Source organism: Aethalodelphis obliquidens, unplaced genomic scaffold, assembly GCF_003676395.1.
Source record: "Aethalodelphis obliquidens isolate GAN/ISIS:26980383/991018 unplaced genomic scaffold, ASM367639v1 scaffold38, whole genome shotgun sequence".
NCBI classification, from domain to species: domain Eukaryota; kingdom Metazoa; phylum Chordata; class Mammalia; order Artiodactyla; family Delphinidae; genus Aethalodelphis; species Aethalodelphis obliquidens.
The window spans coordinates 11,708,959-11,729,440 of record NW_020837982.1 but is presented as its reverse complement, the minus strand read 5'-3'; the positions used below and the strand labels follow the sequence as shown (position 1 = coordinate 11,729,440).

Below are 20,482 nucleotides of genomic sequence, written 5' to 3'. Positions count from 1 at the left end.
TTTGTGCCCCGGTCCGGGAAGATCCCACATGCCGCGGAGCGGCTGGGCCCGTGAGCCGTGGCCGCTGAGCCTGCGCATCCGGAGCCTGTGCTCCGCAACGGGAGAGGCCACAACGGTGAGAGGCCTGCATACTGCCAAAAAAAAAAAAAAAAAAAAAGTATGTCTTATAATAGAGCAAAAGCTAAAAATCAGTTATTTACATCTCAGAAAGCTAGAGAAAGAATAGTAGATCAATCCTAAAGAAAGTAGAAGGAAGGAAATAAGTGTAATAGCAGAAATCTATGAATTAGAAAACCAACATACTAATTGAAAACCCCCTAACAAGACTGATGAGAGAGAGAACAAATTATCAATATCATGAATGAAAAAGAAGACATCTCTACAGATCCTATACATACTCAAAGGGTAATAAAGGGATATTATAGATTTACCAATGCATTTGGTAATTTGGATAAGACGGAGAAATTTCTCAAAAATACAGTTTGCCTATCTGACAGAAGAAATGGATATCCCAAATAGGCTAATAGAATTAAAGACATTGAAACCATTATTTTCTTAAGTAGACTGGCAGCCAATCATCTCTTTACTGTCTCCATAGTTACAGATTTTCCAGAATATCATAGAGTTGGAGCCATACAGTATGTAGCTTTTTCAGACTGGCTTCTTAGCAATATGCACTGAAGATTCCTCCATGTCTTCGTGGTCTCATAGCTCATTTCTTTTTGTTTGCCGAATGTTTCATTTTATCGATGTACCACAGTTTGTTTATTCGTTCACCTACTGAAGGACATCTTCGTTGATACCATTTTTTGGCAATTCTGAATAAAACTGCCGTAAACATTTGTGTGCTGGTTTTTGTTCGGACGTACGTACGTTTTCAACTCATTTGGGTAAATACCAAGGAGCACAATTGCTTGATCGTGTGGTACAAATATATTTAGGTTTTTCTGTTTTGTTTTGTTTTCTAAATGCCAAACTGTCTTCCAGTGTGGCTGGGCCCTTTTTTCATTCTCACCAGCAATGAATGAGCGTTCCTGTAGCTCCACATCCTTAGTAGCATTAGGTATTGTCAGTGCTATGGGTTTTATCTACTCTAATGGGTGTGTAGTGATATCTCATGGTGGTTTTTTTTTTTTTGGTGTTTTTTTTTTTGCGGTACGCGGGCCTCTCACTGCTGTGGCCTCTCCCGTTGCGGAGCACAGGCTCCGGACGCGCAGGCTCAGCGGCCATGGCTCACGGGCCTAGCCGCTCCGCGGCATGTGGGATCTTCCCCGACCGGGGCACGAACCCGTGTCCCCTGCATCGGCAGGCGGACTCTCAACCACTGCGCCACCAGGGAAGCCCCTCATTGTTGTTTTAGCTTGCAGTCCCCTAAAGACTATGATGTTGAGCGTCTTTTCATGTGTTTATTTGCCATATGTATATTTTCTTTGGTGAGGTGTCTGTTCAGATCTCTTGCCCTTTTTTTCTTTTTAACATCTTTATTGGAGTATAATTGCTTTCAACGGTGTGGTTTTGCCTATGTTTTAATTGAGTTGTTTCCTTATTGTTGAATTTTAAGAGTTTTTTATATATTTTGGATACCAGTCCTTTATTGGATATGCGTTTTGCGAATATTTTCTGCCAATCTATGGCTTGTGTTTCCATTCTCTTAACAGTGCCTTTTGCGGAGCAGATGGTCTTAATTTTAACGAGGTCCGATTTGTCAACTTGGCAACTTCCTCTGGGGCCCAGGCCATAGTGGTCTGGTACCCTCCTCAGACTTCCTCCTATGGTCCCTGACATCCGAGTCACGCCTCCTCCAGAGGGACGGCTCTCCCACAACCCCTGTGTCAAGGAACGCGTAGAGCCGCCTCAGTCTGCTCAAAGCAGAGGCATCAGAGAGTTTTCCAGCCCCTGCAGCTTCACCCACACGGGAGACGTGTGTGGACCTGGACGGCTTGGCACCTGCCCTGGGGCTTCAGACTTCCCTTCCCCCACTGTCATGCCCACCCCACCCTCACGCACTGGGAGGATGGCCGCTGCCCTGGGAAGAGGGATTCTTGGTTTTCTTGGGGAAGAAGCTACTCCCTCCTTTACCCAAGTCTCCGAATCCCTCTTTTCACTCCCCTAACCCTAACCAGCAAATCAGGGTAAAGGGAGCCGGCTCCCCTGGGAAGGAGTGCCCACCCCATCCCCCTGGAGCAAAGACAGGCAGCTGGCAGGCTATCCCCATCTGTGCCCTTTATTTCTCTCTGTCCCGGGCACCAGGCACACCTGTGTCCTGGGCCAGTCCACAGCCCCCAGGATCTCAGTCAGCTTGGGCTGCTATAACAAAATACCATAGAGTGGGTGGTTTAAACAACAGACATTTACTTCTCATAATTCTGGAGGCTGGGAAGTCCAGGGTCAAGGTGCTGCCAGGTTTAGTGAGAGCTCTCTTCCTGGGGTGCAGACAGCCGTCTCTCACTGTGTCTTCACAAGGTGGAGAGAGGAAGCTCTGGTGTCTCTTCCTCTTCTTATAAAGACGCTAATCCCATCATGGGGTCCCCACCCTCAGGACCTCATCTAAACCTAATTACCTCCCAGAGGTCCCACCTCTTAACACCATCACATTGGGGGTTCAACATACGAATCTGGGGAGGACACAGACATTTAGTCCATAATACCTGGCAATTCTGAGCATGTGGTCCCTGGAGAGGCGGCTGTGGTCACGGCAGCCACACACGTGTGCCCCTCTCTGCACAGGGCGAGTGGGAAGAAACAGGACCCATTCAGGGCATCTCAGAAATTTAGAGCTGGAGGCCAAGCCTCGGAGTCACTGCAGCCTGACCAGGTAATCTGCCCTGAACATCAAGGTAGCACAAACCGAGATACTAGCAAACACTGATCGTGCACGGGCCCAGCGCTGTCCACGTGCTTTACGTGCTTATGTCATCTCACTGATGCTTCCCGACGTCACCACTGTTACCGACCAGGGTTCCTGGACTCTTTAATCAATAGAAGTTGATGAGTGGCCAGAGGAGGAATTCAGGCGAGTCTTTACTGGGACTCGTGCTGCAGCAGAAGGGAGCGAAAACAAGCAACAGGTGCCCTTGCTCACTCCCTGAGGTGGGGCGAGCTGGTCCCTTAAATGGGGTGAGGGGGGGTTGGGCCGGAGCGGTGGCTCAGGTGGTCTGCCCACCCGCTTGGTGATGCCGTGTGCAGGGATCGCGTGCAGGACCCTGCTTTTCCTCCCCGCCCCTCAGAAGCGGCAGTTGGGTTTTGACCTTTTTGTATCTTCTTGTTCATAATTTGCCTAAACTGCGCATGCGTGCAGGTATTTTTAGTCCCTTTTAGTTTCTTTGTATTCTGTTGCTGGAAGAGACGTTTGTCCAGGTGCAAGCCCTGCAGTAGAGGGTCCGAGGTCCCAGCCTGCCTCATCATGAGGTAGGTACTATTGTGCCCCATTTTACAGATGGGGAAACTGAGACGGAGAAGCTAAGGAACTTGCCCAAGGTCACAGAGACAGTGAAAAGGGGAAGTCAGGACTCAGCCAGGCACCAGAGTCCCTGCTCTTAAGCTCTGCTGCTCCCTCAATCCCCTCATGTGAGCTGTGGGGAAACTGAGGCCCAGAAAAGTAAAGTTCACACAGATCTGAGGGGGATGGCTTCATGCCAATGGAATTCCAGAGCCCTGCTGGTTTCACAGCTACCCTCTTCACACTCCCTGGGGATGGTGGCCAGCGGTGAGGGAGGAGAGTAAAGGGTTGGCGGGGCTCCAGGCGAGTCTGTGTGGCCACTGCTGGGGGGCGGGGCAGGGGAGTCAGGAAGGAAGCCCTTGTGAATGAATGTCGCTTCAGCCCCCAAAGCTGGCCCTGACCCCAAAAGGGTCCCCTGAGACATCGGGAGAGAGGAAAGTGTGGGGAGGGAAGGGAGCAGAGCAGCCTTCCCCACGCCCAACCCCTCCCCCACCAAGGAAAGGGGCCTCTCTGAGCAAAACTGTAGCGGCAGGTCTACAGAAGCAGGACTGCCTGGGAAAGAAGCCGGAGAAAGCTAGGAAGCCTTTGCAAACACACTCTCCAATCCCTCGGGTTACAGATGGGCACACTGAGACCCAGAGAGGAGCGGACAGAGCAGAGGCAGCTAGGACCAGAGCCTGGCCAGGACGCTCTGTCTCCTGCCCCAGTGCGTGTGCACGCAACAGGCCAGGCAATTTGCCCAGGTAATAAAGGATTGGGCTCTTCGGGTTTTCTCACTGATGTCCTGCTGGATCCTCAGCCTTCCAGGTGCGAATTCCTCCACACTCTGCGAAGCTTGCAGACCTGCCCTGGAGGAACCTGCCTTATTAGGAAGGTAAAGGGGGGGCGGTGCGAGGGTGCCGGGGCAGGGAAGGATGGTCTCCAGGCTGACCTGAGAACAGGGTGAGTAAGAGTATTCCAGGCCCTGCCCTCCAGGGCAGCCCCAGGTTCTCTCTGCCCTTGACCCCCTTTCAGAGGGGCCTGAGGGGCCTGAGCAGCTTGGAGGGGGCACAGGTGCAGAGGGAGGCCTGGGCAGAGAAGTTTTCCTCACCAACTTGAAGGATGGCTTGTGCAAGAAGGAATGGTCTGGGTTTCTCTGTATCTTTCCCGTCTTGGTCCATGTAAATGTGTTACTAGTCCAGAACATACGGACATTTAAATTTAAGAAAGAATGTGGTTGGTCCTTAGGTACTGATAATGATTTCCAAGAAAGAAAGCAAGCTGAAAAACAATTTGCATAAATCACCCCAAGCTATGGACAATGGTGGTCACTGGGAGAGGAGGGAAAAGAAACTGGGAAGGGGGAGGAGGATTGCCTTTTTTTTTTTTTTTTTTTTTGCCGTACGCAGGCCTCTCACTGTTCTGGCCTCTCCCACTGCGGAGCACAGGCTCTGGACGCGCAGGCTCAGCGGCCATGGCTCATGGGTCTAGCCGCTCCGTGGCATGTGGGATCTTCCCGGACCGGGGCACAAACCCCCGTCCCCTGCATCAGCAGGCGGACTCTCAACCCCTGCGCCACCAGGGAAGCCCTGCTTTTTTATTCTGTATACTGCTGTATAATGTTTGTTATTACAATGAAAATGTATTTTTGAATTGCTTGAGCAATTTCTTAAACACGAAAATTAAAAAAAATGTTGCCAGCATTTAAAATCAAAATTCCTTCTCCCCCCAAAATAAGAGTGGCTGAAAGGTGAGGGAATGGATAAAAACATAAATCAGCCTCCTACACATGTCACCCCATTAGCCCTAACTCTGCGCTCTCTCCCACAACCAACGAAACCACACTGCTGGAAGTAAAGGGTGGAGAATCCCCGGTACGCGTACTGTTCCTCGGCAGACAGTACTAGTTGCTAACAAGGTCCCAGGTGATACCGATACTCCTGGCGATATCCTGGCGATACCATACTTGGCGAAACGCTGGTTTAGGGCATGATGTTGTTCTGCTGCCCTGGAGGGAATTCACTAGAGGCAGAGGTGCCCACCAGGTGAGTGCCAGCCTTGCCACTGCCTTGGTCTCCCTGCAGTAGAGTTGAGAGCCAAGGAACACAGGCCAGGCTTCAGGCTGGCTCAGCCTGCAGGTCCTCCCTGTGGTCCTACAATGAACTCGCTGGACTAGGTGTTTCCTGGTTCAAGTCCCAGCACCTGCCAGTTATACGAGCCTTTAAACTCAAGTTTACCCATCTCCATAATTGTCCTAACTCTTGAAGTGATTGTATAGATAAAGTAAAATGTGTTTCTATAACAGCTATTTTCTGGTTTATTACCTCTCACTGCCTTCTAAGGATGGGTCCTACCAACCAGAGAACCATTTGTTTTTTGGTTGTTGTTAATGAGTTCGGGGTATAAAAACTGGCAGGCAAGGATTAGAATGGAGTTGAGGTGCTCTGAATGCACTTCAAGAGTCCTTTGATGTGTTTGTGAAAAAATCTGGGTGGGTGGAGCCAGGAGTTAGTGAGTTGGGGTCATGGGGAGAAAAGAGAAAGGAAAAAAAAAAAACACTCTACCAGTCCAACGGCATGGCCTGGAGGAGGGCGTCCGGACAACGGAAGATTTTTAAATAGCTTGTTAAGAGATGAGTGATATCCACTTCTTCTCCATCCTCCTAATGTAACCGTCAGTAAAATCTACATTGCTTATTAGGATTTTCTGAGAGCGAACTCCTTAGAAAACTCAAAGAGATGATGAATTCTGCATCGGCTTCTGAATGATCCCAGAGGGGACCCCTGCAGAAGATGGGGCTGGAGCAACGCACAGGTGGCCCTGGGTTTCCTGTATCCAAAACAAATAATTCTTCCCTGACTCCAATACCCTGGCCCTCTAGAGTGCCCTGATCACAGCACTCATCTCCCTACCACCACAGTTACAAGAGGATTTCATTTGTTTTAATTTGTTTAAAAATTTAAAGTTTCGTTTGTTTAAACCTCTCAGTGGCTTAGTAATAGACAGGGAAATAAGTAAGACATATCTTTCTGAAAAAAGGGGACTGGAAAGAGGGATGAGGATGGAACAGAAGCAGTGGATTGTCTGCAGGAAAGATAAGTGACGTGGCAGCTCCGAGGTGAATTAGTGAACAGACTCCAAACGCCCAGGCTGGGATAGAGGAACCTGGGAAGCTATCACAGCTCTGCCCCAAGGGGCCATAGATGTCGAGCCTCTGCTTCTGTATCTTGGGCGTTGATCACCCCAGAGTGGCTTTTCAACCATTAGCTAACCAGGTGATCTAGGAACCGGAGCAGTAAGTGCAGGGAACCCTAACCCTCTCGAGTCTGATGCTTACGGATCATGTGGTCTTGTTGGGGGAAAGGGCTGTTGCTGAGAGATCGGTGCAGATGGGAAACTTGGCAACAGACGGCCTGAAAAGCCCAGATTAAACAAACACTAAGAGCATCTGGAGGGACACGGCGTCACTGGGAACAATCAGAGGGGCAACGCCACCCCCTCGGTGATGGTAGGCGTGGTGCGCTGGGGGCAGGTGCGGGGCCTTGGTCTTTCCTCCGTCCACCTCCTTCACTTTCTGTCTCCTGGCTGGCTGTCAGCTGCGTGCCCACAAAATGAGGGTACCTCAGTTCCTCCTTGCAGGGCCCAGCTCCCAGGCTGTCCGCGGTCACCAAGCAGCTCCTTCCGTGGCTACCACACCCACGGTAGTTGCAGAGACATCAGCCGATGATAAGAGGAGCAGGGCAGCCACAAGAGGCTGACATCAACTTGTGATTTCCGACTCAGGCCAAAGCTGATAAGGAGAAGGGGCAGCCCGTGATGGCCACACTGCTGGCTGCTGCTGAGTCCTGAACTTGCAGGGGCTGAGTTCTTGGTCCTGCATCCTGTCCTGGACTTATTCACTTCACTCATTCATTCCCTCATTCATTCGTTCATCCATTCATCCCTTTGTTTTATTTACTGAGCCAGACTGTCTCTTAACATTCTCTTATCCCGTGATGGATAGAATAATGAATAAGACCTAGCCTCTGCTTTCTCAGAACTCACAGGGGGAGGGAGGCGGCAGACGTGTGACCTAAGATTACAAAGATGCAAGATAAAATGTGAGTTTAGTCACGTGAGTGGGACCGAAAAGAAGTAGCCATGAGAGGGAAGCTGAGCTCTAGAGCAAATGGTTCAAATTTCTGGACTTCTTTCTTTTTTTCAAATGGCCTCTTCTACAAAAGGAAGGGATGGAACAGAGCCCACTCGGCCCCTGCAGAGAAAGGTCAGTGGCTTCTCCTTTGGTTGCAAAGGAGAAACCCAAGTGACAGAAACCCAGTGCAAACAGTCTTAATCGAAAAGGAGGGAGCATTTATTGGATCACATAGTTGAACAATTAAGAGAAGATCTAGACATCAGGGTTTCAGGCACAGCTGAATCCAGGCATTCATGCTGTCTGCAATCTGCCTCTCTCCAGAGCCATTTAGGCATTAGGCCATATCGGATGACAGCATAGAGTGTGTGAGTTTTTCAAAGGTCTAGAAATGTGTTGGAGATTCCCCAAAATATTGCTTGGCTTCAAAATATGGGAAAAAGAAAGAATATGACAGGGGCTTCCTTGGTGGCGCAGTGGTTGAGAGTCCACCTGCCAATGCAGGGGACACGGGTTCGTGCCCTGGTCCGGGAAGATCCCACGTGCCGCAGAGCGGCTGGGCCTGTGAGCCATGGCCGCTGAGCCTGCGCGTCCGGAGCCTGTGCTCCACAACGGGAGAGGCCACAGCAGCGAGAGGCCCGCGTATCACAAAAAAAATTAAAAAAAGAAAGAATATGACAAACTAGCAAACATGTCACCGTGGAGGTGATCTGCTCCCCAGCACTGCTCTCTCCTAATCATCAAGGTCAGCAGATGCTTTTTGGTGTTCATCCGTGTCCTGTCTGCAGTCTTGGACACCGTTGACCATCAAGTCCTTGACACTGTCCCACCCCCAGCTTCCATGGTACTCCACTTTTCCTCCTGACCTGTTTTTGCCTCTTCTGTACCAAAGGAAGGATGGTTAGGAGTGAGCCAGGAGAAGGGTTGGGAAGAGAATCCCAACTTCACTGCACATGCGAAGGCCTGGAGGTGGGAGACGGCCTGGATCATTAAGGAACTGCAGTCGTTCTGGAAGGCGTCAGAGCAAGGGGATAAAGCCTGAGGTTGGGGGTCAAGGAAGGACCAGATCAAGAAGGGCCTTGCAAGTCATGCTAAGGAATTTGGCCATTCTCTTGAAGGTAATAGGGAGCTATTGAAGGTTGTAACAAGGTGTAACGCGATCAGATTTGTGTTTCACTATCAGAAAGAGACCTTTGGCTATGAGGCGGAGGAGGCAGGGAGACATCAGGCAGTTGTAATAATTTAGGAGAAAAACAGTGGTGACCTCATGACCACCATGGGGGATGGAAAAAAAAAATGGGACAGTTCATGAGACAGTGACAAGACTTGGTGCTGTTTAGGTGTAACAGTTGAGGGAGGGGGAGATGTGAAGAATGACACCCAGGTTTCTGATTCTGAGATGAGCAGCAGAGAGGTGGGTTTAGAAGGTGAAATGAGGAACTGGCTTTGCACCTGTTGAGTCGGAAGAACTTGGGGCCATCTGGCTGATGGTGTCGGGGGTGGGGGTGTGGTTCTTGGTGTGTCTGGAGCTCGAGAAAGAAGTCAGGGCTCCCTGCATTGCTGCCCAGGCAGCACCAGCGGGGGGCCCACGGAGGTACCACCGTCCCACCCAGTCAGAATAAAGAACCTCCAGTGGCCAGTGGCTGACCACAGACACTTCTCTAGAAAGCAACGTCGCAGCAGGATGTGCTCTGGGAGGAGCTTTGAGGGCCATGGGGAAGGGGAAGGAAGAGGAGGGGACAGAGCCAGGCCTGTGCGACACTGGGCTTTTCTCTGCAGGTCTGGAGGCTGCAGACACCGGTCAGGGCTCATCTAAGACATCAGGTGGTCCCGGGCTGGAGGCCTCCCTGGGCAGGACTGTGGACAGCCGAGCTGCAGCTGAGCCAAGGTAGGCGCTGGCTGGGGGTGGGGTCTCCAGGGAGGGAGCCGGGAGAGGCAGACCTGAGCAGAGCAGATCGAGGGTCCGGGAGGAGGGATGCTGGAAGGGGAGCCCGTGAGGGGCAAGACACCCCTGGAGCTTGTGAATACACGCCCAGCCTTTCTGAGACGGGTTGCCCAGATGTGGTGGCTACTATGACCATTCTGCCAAGTTAAGATTATCCAACCTGGGCTGTCCAGTGGTTAGGACTCCGCACTTCCGATGCAAGCGGCACGGGTTCGATCCCTGGTGAGGGAACTAAGATCCCACATGCCTCAAGGTGCGGCCAAAAAAAAATTAGAAAAAGATTATTCAATCCATCTTCACAAGAAGAAAGGACGCAGGACCCTGTGAGAAGACCCCCTCCTTTCTTCTCCAAATCCTGTAAATGCCAGTAATAACAGGACTAATTATTGACGCCTGGTGCTATAGGATACATTCATTAGCCCATTGGATTCTCACGGACAATTGGAGGAAGGCTGGGTATGTTTATAATGCCCGTTTATAGGTCAGGAGACTGAGGCAACTTACTTGCCAAAGTGCAGAGCGGGTAAGCAAGGCACAGGGCTCAGAGAGAATCTTCTGGGTCCCCATCGGTGCCCCTCCTGGGACATCATCTGTCCACCTCTGTCCCGGATCTTGGCCATTCTCTACACACACACACACACACACACACACACACACACACACACACGGATCCAGCATCTTCTACGTGTGCAGCCGTCACCAGAGTCCAACCAGAGCCGTGTCTCCATCCTTGAGAAGCTGCCCGGCTGGTGTGGGGTTGAGACATGGCTGTGAGTGACTAACACAGACAGTAACAGGCGCCGGGGCCGCTGGCGAGGTGAGGTGTGCACGCAGGTGGAGAGAGCCCCGCAGGTGTGGGGTCAGGGAGGGCTCCGCGCAAACCCTGGGTCTTGAGGGAGACAGAGGGCTTGTGGGCAGAGATGGAGCAGCGGGCGTCCCAGTGAGGGGGGCAAAGTGCGCAAACCCGGAGTAGGAGAGCGGGTGTGAACAGCGAGAAAGAAAAGCTAGAGACTCAGTTTGGCTGCTAACGTGGGGTTTGTGGAGAACTTAGCAGCGTGGGCCTGGCCTGTTTCTTTATTTAGCTCTAAGTAAGTGGCTTTTGAATGTCATCTCATTGAGTCCTCACAGTAATCTTATGAGGTAGGTGCTAATATTAGGTCTCCTTTAAAGATAGGGAAACTGAGGCACAAGGGCTCTAAGCAACATGTTGCCATAGCAACAGAGAGGCTTGGAACCCGGGCAGTCCAGCGCCAAATGCTACCCGCCCGGCCACTCTGCCACTTTCCTCTGTCACCTCCTCGGCTCTCATGGTGGATGTGAACGCCAGGCTGGCTCGTGGCTTCCTGGTCTGCATCCAGGCCCTGTCACATTCCTCCCAGGCTCCCCCCGCCCACCCCACCCCCAGGAACAATGCTCTCCTCCTCCCCCCTCGACCAGCCCTCTCGCATCCAGGTGTTTCCTTCCCAGCCAGAGGCAGACTCAGCGAGGAAGTGGGCCTGCCCGGTCCTCAGGGGACAGCTGGGGAGCAGGGCCCTCGGGAATCTGGAAAGCCCAGCGGGCCTCGTGGGATGAGGGTTGACAGGGGCCCCCTCAGAACCCCAAGCTCTGCATTTCCACCCCCCACTAATCACAGGCTCTAAACCAAAGAGCTGGGTGTGTCGTCTGGCAAGTCTGTCTCTACAGAGAGAAGAACTCAGAGTCCTGGAAATGGCATCTGACCCAATACCCTGGGGGCGGCCGGCTGGCAACGCGTGTGGGAGGAGAGGGGAGTGGTTCGGTGGTGGGGGGGTCCCTTTTCTCTGTGCCAGGGCGGTGGGCGCAGGACAGGAGGGAGGCGGGAAGGAGGACCCAGATGGTCCTGGGAAACTCCGTGTCTTTCTTCCCAAGGGGTGGCTTCTCCTGTCTGAAGAGTCTGGCCCGGGAGCCAGCCATGGGGCAGGCAGGGGATCTTCCGAAGCTGGGATCTTCACGGCCAGACACTGACCCGGAGCCAGGCCTCCTCAGTCCTGCTCTCTGCAGCCCTTCCTCCAGCAGGGAAGTCTTTCCCATGATCTCTTGCACAGAGAGAATGGGCAGCCGCAGCTGCGAACAGGGCCCCGTCTGCTTCTTCCTGCTGCGTGTCACAGAACCGCCTCTGTGGCTCTGTGGCTGGTCCTGTGGCCCATTTTATCCCAAGGCAGTGAACGGCCATGTGTTCGCACCCGCCCCGAGGACTGTTCATTGCTAATGTTCTGTGTTTAAGGAGGAACGTCCTCTGAATCCCAATTCATTCATTCACTCGTTCATTCTTTGTTTCTGGTCTCGCCCCTCTGCTGGAAAGGGTCTAAGATTTTACCCTCCTTGTGACTCACAGGTTAGCGTACCACAATTTTAGGGATGCTGGCAGAAAACACGAGATTCGAGAGTCAGAGAGCCGGGTGTTTATCACTCACGGTGCACCAGGCAGTGTGAGCGTCCTGCCCCCAGGTCCCCTGGGAGAGCGGGGAGGTGGCCCCAGTGCGTGCTGTGCGTCACGGCTGGGATTAGCCCTGAGCTAAGGAAACCCCCATTGTTCACCGTGGGCTGCGAGCAAACCTGCCATCTTTGCCCTGGAAGGAGACATCGTCTCTATCATACTGGTCGGCAAAGAAATCCACCCTTGGCCCTGGAGGAGATCCTTGCTGTCTGTTCCAAGGCTGTTCACGATACAAACCTTCTTGAAGAAATGATCTGGAACAAAAGCTCACCAGACAGGCACAAACCCGGGAGGACTGTCTGCCAGCATCCTCCTACTGTCCCCTCGCCGACTGCACCCCAGCTGCACTGTCCCTTGAAAACCCTCGGGCGCCTCCCTCCTCGGCGCTTGGGTGGCTGTTCCCTTCGCATGGAACATGTTTCCTGCAGACATTGGCTTGCTCCTTTCCTCCCTCAGGCTTCTACTCAGATGTCACCTCCTTAGGGAGACCTTTTAACATCGCACCCCCGACGCTGGAACCTCGCGATCCCCTTCTCAGCCGTATTCCTATAGCACTTCTCAGCATCTCATATACAACTTAATTATGGAATTTATTGCCTTCCCCCACTCCCACCCTCACTACGTACCCTCAGGGGTGCAACCTTTATGAGAGCAGGTGTTTTTGCCTACTTGATTGCCACATCCCCAGGAACTGGAACAGTGTCTCACACTTAGAAGGGGCTCGAAACATATTCGTTGCGTGAATGAATGAATCCATCCACTTATATGATCTTCAGTTGAAGACCTGGTTCTCCTACCTTGAGTCTGTAGGACAGATAAGGCTCAATCACTATTGAGCAAATGAGACAAGGAACGAATAGCACTGGCCAGGGATGGGGGTGGGGGATGTATGAGAGGCCGCAGTGCCATGACCGTGGGGCTGCCCCCAGGTGGCTGGGATTCGCCCCTTGGCCGCTTTCCGCGCTGCTTGTACCAGCTGCTGGGAATCTTCCCAACTGGTGGCAGAGGCTGGTGTGTTTCTATCCCGTGATGTCGCATTCTCGCTATGACTGGGGCAACTGGGGGAGGGCAGGGGCTTGGGAGCTGAGCTTGGACGTGCCATTCGTCTGGTTAGCAGCACAAAAGCTACAGTCGGTCATCCGAGACGGAGCCAGGGACCAATGCCCCGCACAAGTGGCAGAGCAGCGTCCTTACCGCTGTGTCTGGGACCCCCTTCCCATGGGACCGCTGCCTCTTCACCAGTGTTTTCAGCATCAGTATCATCTCTGTTTCCTGTGCCAGTTGCCGTAGCAACCATGCTGAACAGACTTGATTCCGTTCCCCAGCCTGAGAGCGGCTTGGGGACAGGGACCCTGTCTTGTCTTCGTACAAGTGCTTGACATTCACGATGCAGTGCATCAGGGGCTACGGACCGTAAATGCTTGTCGAATGACTCACATGGCATCTCGGAGCAACTGCAACGCCCAGCTCACGTCAGGCGTGTCTGCAATTAACTCTCCTCTCTGAGAACTGGGACCTGGGCCACAGTGGACAGTCCCCAGCTTACAATGGTTTGACTTAAGACTTTTCGACTCTACGATGGTGGGAAAGCAGCGTGCATTCACTAGAAACCATACTTCAAATTCTGATCTTTTCCCAGGCTAGCGATATGGGGTTCGATATGCTGGGCAGGGCAGCTCCTAGCCAGCCACGTGATCACAAGAATCAACAACTCATACGCTTACAGCCGTTCTGCGCCCAGACGATCATTCTGTTTTTCACTTTCAGTAGAGTATTCAATCCATTACGTGAGATAGTCAACCGTTGATTATCAAGTAGGCTTTGCGTTAGATTTTGCCCAACTGTAGGCTAATGGAAGGGTTCTGAGCAGGTTTAAGGTAGGCAGGGCCGAGCTGTGATGTTCTGTAAGGGTAGGTGTGTTCAGTGCATTTTCGACTTACAATATTTTCAACATACAATGGATTTATTGGGGTGTAACCCCGTCACAGATCAAGAAAGATCTACATAGCTTGTGGGTTGCCAGCTTGTCTGCCTCAAAGAGCCCAGCAGGAAGCATGAACAATGCCACAGACCAGCTGACAGTGGTGGATGCAGTAGGAGGGGCGGGTGCCTGGCCCTTCCAGGGGGGCAGCTGCAGTCCAAGCCCACTGATTGTTGCCACGTGGAATTATGGGCCCATTGTTTCCAGATCTTCCAGTTATTCCTTCTAAGTAAAAGTTGAGAATCTTGATTTTTATGTGAAATCTAACTTTTAAATGTGGGCTACAGAGTCAAATTTTCTAGAACCGTGGCTGCTTCTAGGGAAGGAGGATGCTTGCTTTTTCACTGTATAGCATGTGTACCTTCCAGACATTTGCCATGGGCAGAGTTTTTAGCGTGGGCAGTAAATTCTCACAATGTACCAGGCAGAGCAAGTCTCTGGTTCCCCGTGCAAATGTTACCAAACACGTTTGGTCTGCCCGAGTCGCAGTGAGTCAAATGCTGAGATGCTGAGGTTTGCAACAGAGAAAGGGTTTATTCGTGAGGCAGCCAATCGAGGAGACGGGAGAACAACTCTCAGATCTGCCTTCCTGACGGCGAGGGGGCGAGGGGTACTTACGAGATAAAGATGAGGCGTGTGGAGCATGGGGAAAGGTGATGGGGATAAGAAAAGGTGAGGTAATCATCGTTCTGTGCAGGTGCAACTAAGCTACAAGCTTCTCATAGGACGCATGCTCAGAAAATGGTGCCGTTAGCGTGTTCTGAGGGTGGAGGTATTGGGCCCCTGACGCCAAATGGTCACCAAGTGGACATTTGCGCCTGCCCAGATGGAGGGTCTCAACCAGTCTTAATGGGCTCAAACTCAAACTGGACACAGCTTTGAGTTCCTAAAAAACCACTTAGGCAAACGTCTTATCGTTCAGCCTTCATGACACTTGGAGGACACGCAAGTTTTTGTAAAAATAATTAAAGCCAGCCTGATCAGCAAAGGCAGTATTTATTAATGGTTAACTGATGACTACCCTTGGTTTCCGTGTAACACGTGTGTCATCAAGCTTGCCGTGGGCATGGACACCAGTGTGCCAATCGTGGGCCGAGAACGTGGCGAGTAGGGCCACACTGCAGTCAGTGAGAAGTCATGGGCTGGAAGGCCCCCAGCTCCTAAGGGCAAGGACTGTGTCTCATTTATTTACCTCTAAACGTTCAGGCCTGGCGCACTTTCTGCCACGTGAACAGTGTTCCATAGATGCTGTTTGATTTACTCAGCAATCTCAGTCCCTCGAAACACTGCCAGGAGCTAGGAAGAGAGCCAGAGGGCCTCGGAGCAGCCCAAATAGATGTTCCAAGAGCATGGGAGTTCCATGCTCTTTTTTCATAGACCAGTTTCTCGGGCTTTGTCTCCCTATTTTACATACAAGACAATGCCATGTGTTTATCTGGCTCCCCAGCGTTCAGCAAATTGGCAGTCTGGTGAAAGAGCAGAGACAGCAACAGGGCAGCCACCCGCACAGAGGAGCCTTTGTTCCAGTTTAAGAGAGGCATCCCCGCTGAACAGACAGATGACAGCAAGCACCCTTTTGGATGGATTACGGAGCCTCGCCCTTCCTGGCTGGGAGGGCCAGTGAGGCGGTGGGCCAGACGGCAGCCCCGTCCACCCACTTTGTGCGAGGTGCAGTCCCCACTGCTGAAACGGGATTCATACCTGAGAAAGTAGGAGCCTTTCAGCGTAGGATGGAGGCTTCCTTCACCTACCAGCAGCCCCTGAAATCTTCACTGTGTTACTGTGAGGTACGTGCAGTCAACTCCCATGAGATTCATCGAGGAAACCTCAGAGGCAAGTTTGGGTGCTTAAAAGGGCAAGGTTTATTTCCTGAGAAATTCACATCATCCTGAAATGAGACAACTGAGATGTTGCTGCGTTTTGCCAGAATGACCTGGGTTCTGCCTGTTTCCATTTCCTGTCTGGTGCAGGCTTGACCCCTGAGGGCTCTGCCCCATACTGGTGTGGTCAGCAGCCCCAAAGGACAGGAAATAGATTGCAGAGGAACAAGGGGGTGACACAGCATATACCCAGGACCTGCACAAATGCATACAGGCACCGAATACATGGTTGATGAGTGAATAAGTGAGCGAATGAATGAATAGAAGAATGAAGGAGGCTTTCTGACAGCGATTGTTCAAACTTCTTAGAATTTTGCTTTCCATTAAACATCATCCCAGACCGAACCCGGGCCCCCTGCATTGGGAGTGCAGAGTCTTAACCACTGGACCACCAGGGAAGTCCCTACTTCTCTTTTTTTTTATTGAAGTGTACTTGGTTTACAATGTCGTGTAAGTTTCAGGTGTACAACACAGCAATTCAGCTACGTATATTCTTTTTCAGATTCTTTTCCCTTATAGGTTATTATGTAATATTGAGTATAGTTCCCTGTGCTATGCAGTAGCTCCTTGTTGGTTATCTATTTTATACATAATAGTGTGTATATGTTAATCCCAAGCCTCCTAATTTATCCCTCCCCCGACCCGACCTACGCTTCTCTTTTAATCTGTATCTTTGTGGTTTCTTTTCCTTTAAGTCTGCTCAATGGTCATTATTAGCTGATTCCTCCCCGACAAAAGTTTAACTGTGTGTGTACTTTATTTTCCTCGGGCAGAGGGTGCTCTGTGAGGTTTGGAGCAGGGGAAGAATGGGTACGAAGGGAAGGGAGGGGGCCATGACTGGACACCCCAGGCTGAGATCTGAGCTCTAGCCCTGATTCATCATTCACTGGACATGTGACTTCAACTATTTCTCCAAAATATTTATTCACTGTCTCCTGGGTGCCGATAACTGCCTTAGACACTGGGCGTGCTGCAGTGAATAAGAGACACTGGAACCCACTGTTTGTGGAGCTCACATTCTAATGAAGAGCCCAGAAAACTGATCATTACATGGGAAAATTCTGATCCTGATGAAAGCTATGAATAAAATAAAAGAGTGTGCGAGAGCATGACTGGGAAAGCTATTTTAGAAAGACTGCTCAAGGGAAGGCCTCTCTACGGAGGTGACATTTCAAATGAGACCTGAGTGTTGAGAAGGAGCCGGCTGTGAGGAAGGCTTGGGAGAAAGGTGTTCCGGGCAGAGGTGTGCAAAGGCCCTGAGGTAGGACTGAGCTTGGCAAGTTAGAGGAACACAAAGAGCCATGAGGTGAGATCCTGGTGAGCCAGAGGGAGAACGGGATGAGATGCAGCTGGAGAGAAGCACTGAAGCCAGATCGGGCAAGATTTAGGCAGGGTGAGGAGGGTGGACTTTATGATAAGGTCTAAGGGAAGTCATTGGAGGGCTTCAGTCAGGGGCTAGGCTGTAGGGGGAAGAGTGGAAGCTGGGAGACCCACTGGGGGCACTGCCGTAATTTGCACAAGAAATGATGGTGGCTTGGACCTGGTGGGGCGGTGGGGTTGGAGCAGAGGTTATTACCATCCTTCTTCACAACCACATAACCGATAGAGGGGGACTTGAGAACACAACTTCTGGGCTCCCACTTGGGAAGCTTCTCTTTGTCTCCCTCCACCCCTGGATTTGGGGATCTGCCCTGTTCCCACTGCCTGTCCACCTTGGGCGGTGGCTCTGACTGTGTTGCCATTTTCCACCTCCTCCGTGTAGACTGGGAACACCCACAAGGTCTTCCACTCACAGTCGAACTTTCATGTTTGAAGTTTCATAGTTCATTTAGATTCCAGTGTCAAGTCTTGCCCACCAAAACATGCCACTGCACGTTTTTAGAGAGAACAAACAGCATGAATGCCTGACACCTTCCTCTCTTGAGTGGAGTTTTAGTTCCCCGACCTGCATGCCTAGCCCTTGATCAAAATGTCATCATGAAATAGTCTGACATTCTAGCTGGTTCTTCTGGGTGTCCATCTCACAAAGAGAGGAGGAGACGGCAGCTCAGAGAGGCCCCCAGGGGGCCCCCTGGGGGTGGGGGTGCTGGGACTTGAGCCGGATTCCTCAGACTCCAGAAGTTACGCCCACAGCTCAGCATGGTCAGCCTTACAATACAGCAGTCCCAGAGACCCAGGGAGGAAGAGAAGAGCAATTATTTTAATAGTTTTATTGTTTTTTCCCTGAGATTATAAGTTACACGCACAGTGTAATTCAATGGCCGTGTCCTTGACTGATGAGCTCACAGATGTCTATTTTATTATGCTTCCCAACTTAAATACATGTCATCTCTCTCTTTTGTGTGCCCTCTGCCACATAATAAAAATAAAGTCAAACCTATTTCATATTAAGACATCAGATGTAGAAATGTATTAAAAATGAAAACCAGTGCCTGTGGGTAAGTGATACCACTTTTTTTTTTATAGTTTCGTGTGTATCATTAAAAGATAAAGGACTCACACACATACACACCAGGGAAATCTGAATAAAAAGGTATCAATGTCAATATCCTGGTAATGATACTTGCACTGCAGTTTCACAAGGTGTTACCACAGTGGGAAACTGGTAAAGCACACGTGAGATCTCTCTGTGTTATTTCTTACAACTGCGTGTGAATCTAGTTACCTCAACATTGAATGTTTAATTTAAGAAAAGACAACAGCTGTTACTTTTTTTTTCAAACAGAACTACAAAACTATTATCTCCCTCCACCCAAATTTCTGTGGTGTTCAAATTCCCAGGTGCCTCGAATGTCATAGTTTTTTTGTTTGTTTGTTTGTTTGTTTTTGCGGTACGCTGGCCTCTCACTGTCGCGGCATCTCCCGTCGCGGAGCACAGGCTCCGGATGCGCAGGCTCAGCGGCCATGGCTCACGGGCCCAGCCGCTCCGCGGCATGTGGGATCTTCCCGGACCGGGGCACGAACCGGCGTCCCCTGCATCGGCAGGCGGACTCCCAACCACTGCGCCACCAGGAAAGCCCCTAACCCCATAGTTTTTTGTAATAGTTTGAATTAGGATCGAAATAAGAGTCACTTGGTTGATAATGTCTCTTAAACCCTGTTAATCTGTAGCCCCCCCTTCCTTTGGCTTTACGTCTCCCCTCCTCACCTTCACCCCATCTTCCCTGCAATTTATTTGTTAAAGAAAACAGAATGTTCGTCCTGTAGAGTTTCTCAAACGCTGGATTTTGCATCCTGGTAATCTCCGTATTTCCTATAAATTGGTAATTAGATAGAGGCTTATTTGCATTTAGAATATATAAAACATGCACAAGCTTAAAAAAATTAAACTGGTAAAAAAAAAAGGGGTATATATTAAAATACGTCAGTTATTTTCCACTCCAGTTCCTCGGATGTTTCTCAAGAGGTAGCTGTGCCTTGTGTGTCAATGATCTGGTGTTTTAAAGCTGTGAGAGTACCATTGAACACACATGCCTTTTTCTTGGTAAATTCTAGAATTTGGTCAAAGCCTACTGAGCACCCAAGCACGGGATCCCAGTTACCAATTCAGATGTGGGTTTCTTTCTTTGTTTAATAGCTTTTTATTTTCTATATTTACATACAGTAAAATTGACTATTACTGCTATGCAGTTCAATGAGTTTTAACACATATATCGATTTTACCACAGGGTACAGAGCAAATCCGTCACCCCAAAAGTTCCCTGTTGCCCCTCTGTAGTCACCCCCTCTCCCTATCCCAAACCCTTACAACCACTGATCTATTTTCTTTCTTTTTTTTTGGTAATAAATTTATTTATTTATTTATGGCTGCGTGGGGTCTTCGTTGCTGCACACGGGCTTTCTCTAGTTGCGGCGAGCGGGGGCTGCTCTTCGTTGCGGTGCGCGGGCTTCTCATTGCCGTGGCTTCTCGTTGTGGAGCCGGGCTCTAGGCGTGCAGGCTTCAGTAGTTGTGGCACATGGGCTCAGTAGTTGTGACTCGCGGGCTCTAGAGCGCAGGCTCAGTAGTTGTGACACACGGGCTTAGTTGCTCCGCAGCATGTGGGATCTCCACGGACCAGGGCTCGAACCCGTGTGCCCTGCATTGGCAGGCGGATTCTTAGCCACTGCACCACCAGGGAAGTCCCTAGCAGGCAGATTCTTAATCACTTCGCCACCAGGGAAGTCCCTTCTGTTGTATTTCTTTTTTTAGTAGCTATCCCAGTGGATGTGAAGTGCTTGCTCTACTTTTTTAAACTATCCTCATTCGATTTTTGGTACCGAGGGTAGGCTGGCTTTTTCAGAGAATCTTTTCTTTTTTCTCTATTCTTTGGGACAGTAAACTCTGTGCTAAGTAACATAAAAACTTGCTTCACTCTGTAGGTTTGAGAGAACTTATCAAAGGAACCATCTGAGCCAGATACCACTTTTTAAGAGCCAGTTACCTGATGGCTTTCTCTGTTTCCTCACTGGTTACTAATATAAGCAGTTTTTCTAACTCTTCTAGAGCCTTTTGAGTCATTTTTATTTCCCTAGAAAACTGTGTATGATACAGAGGGTTCAGACTTTCTTTATACAGATAAATGTCATATGGGATGTTTATCATTCCTAATATTGTCTCTTTGTTTTCTCTTTCTCAATTAGCTTTCCCAGGTGTGTGTGTGTATGTGTGTATCTTTTTTTTCTTCAAAGAAC

At 50.4% G+C, this 20,482-nt stretch overlaps 1 protein-coding gene across 3 annotated transcripts in view; it reads left to right on the top strand.

Annotated features, from left to right (window-relative positions):
• The first annotated feature begins 8,175 nt into the window (after positions 1–8,175).
• Positions 8,176–20,482, top strand: part of PIK3R6 (phosphoinositide-3-kinase regulatory subunit 6) — a 52,105-nt gene continuing 39,798 nt past the window's right edge. Inside the window, exons 1-2 of one of the 3 annotated variants that reach the window (XM_027131039.1) lie at positions 8,176–8,668; positions 9,330–9,438. In XM_027131039.1, coding sequence (XP_026986840.1) covers positions 8,504–8,668; positions 9,330–9,438 — 274 coding nt within the window. In that variant the 5' untranslated portion in view covers positions 8,176–8,503. The remainder of the gene's footprint in view (positions 8,669–9,329; positions 9,439–20,482) is intronic. The other 2 variants (XM_027131038.1, XM_027131037.1) reach the window with 2 other exon arrangements.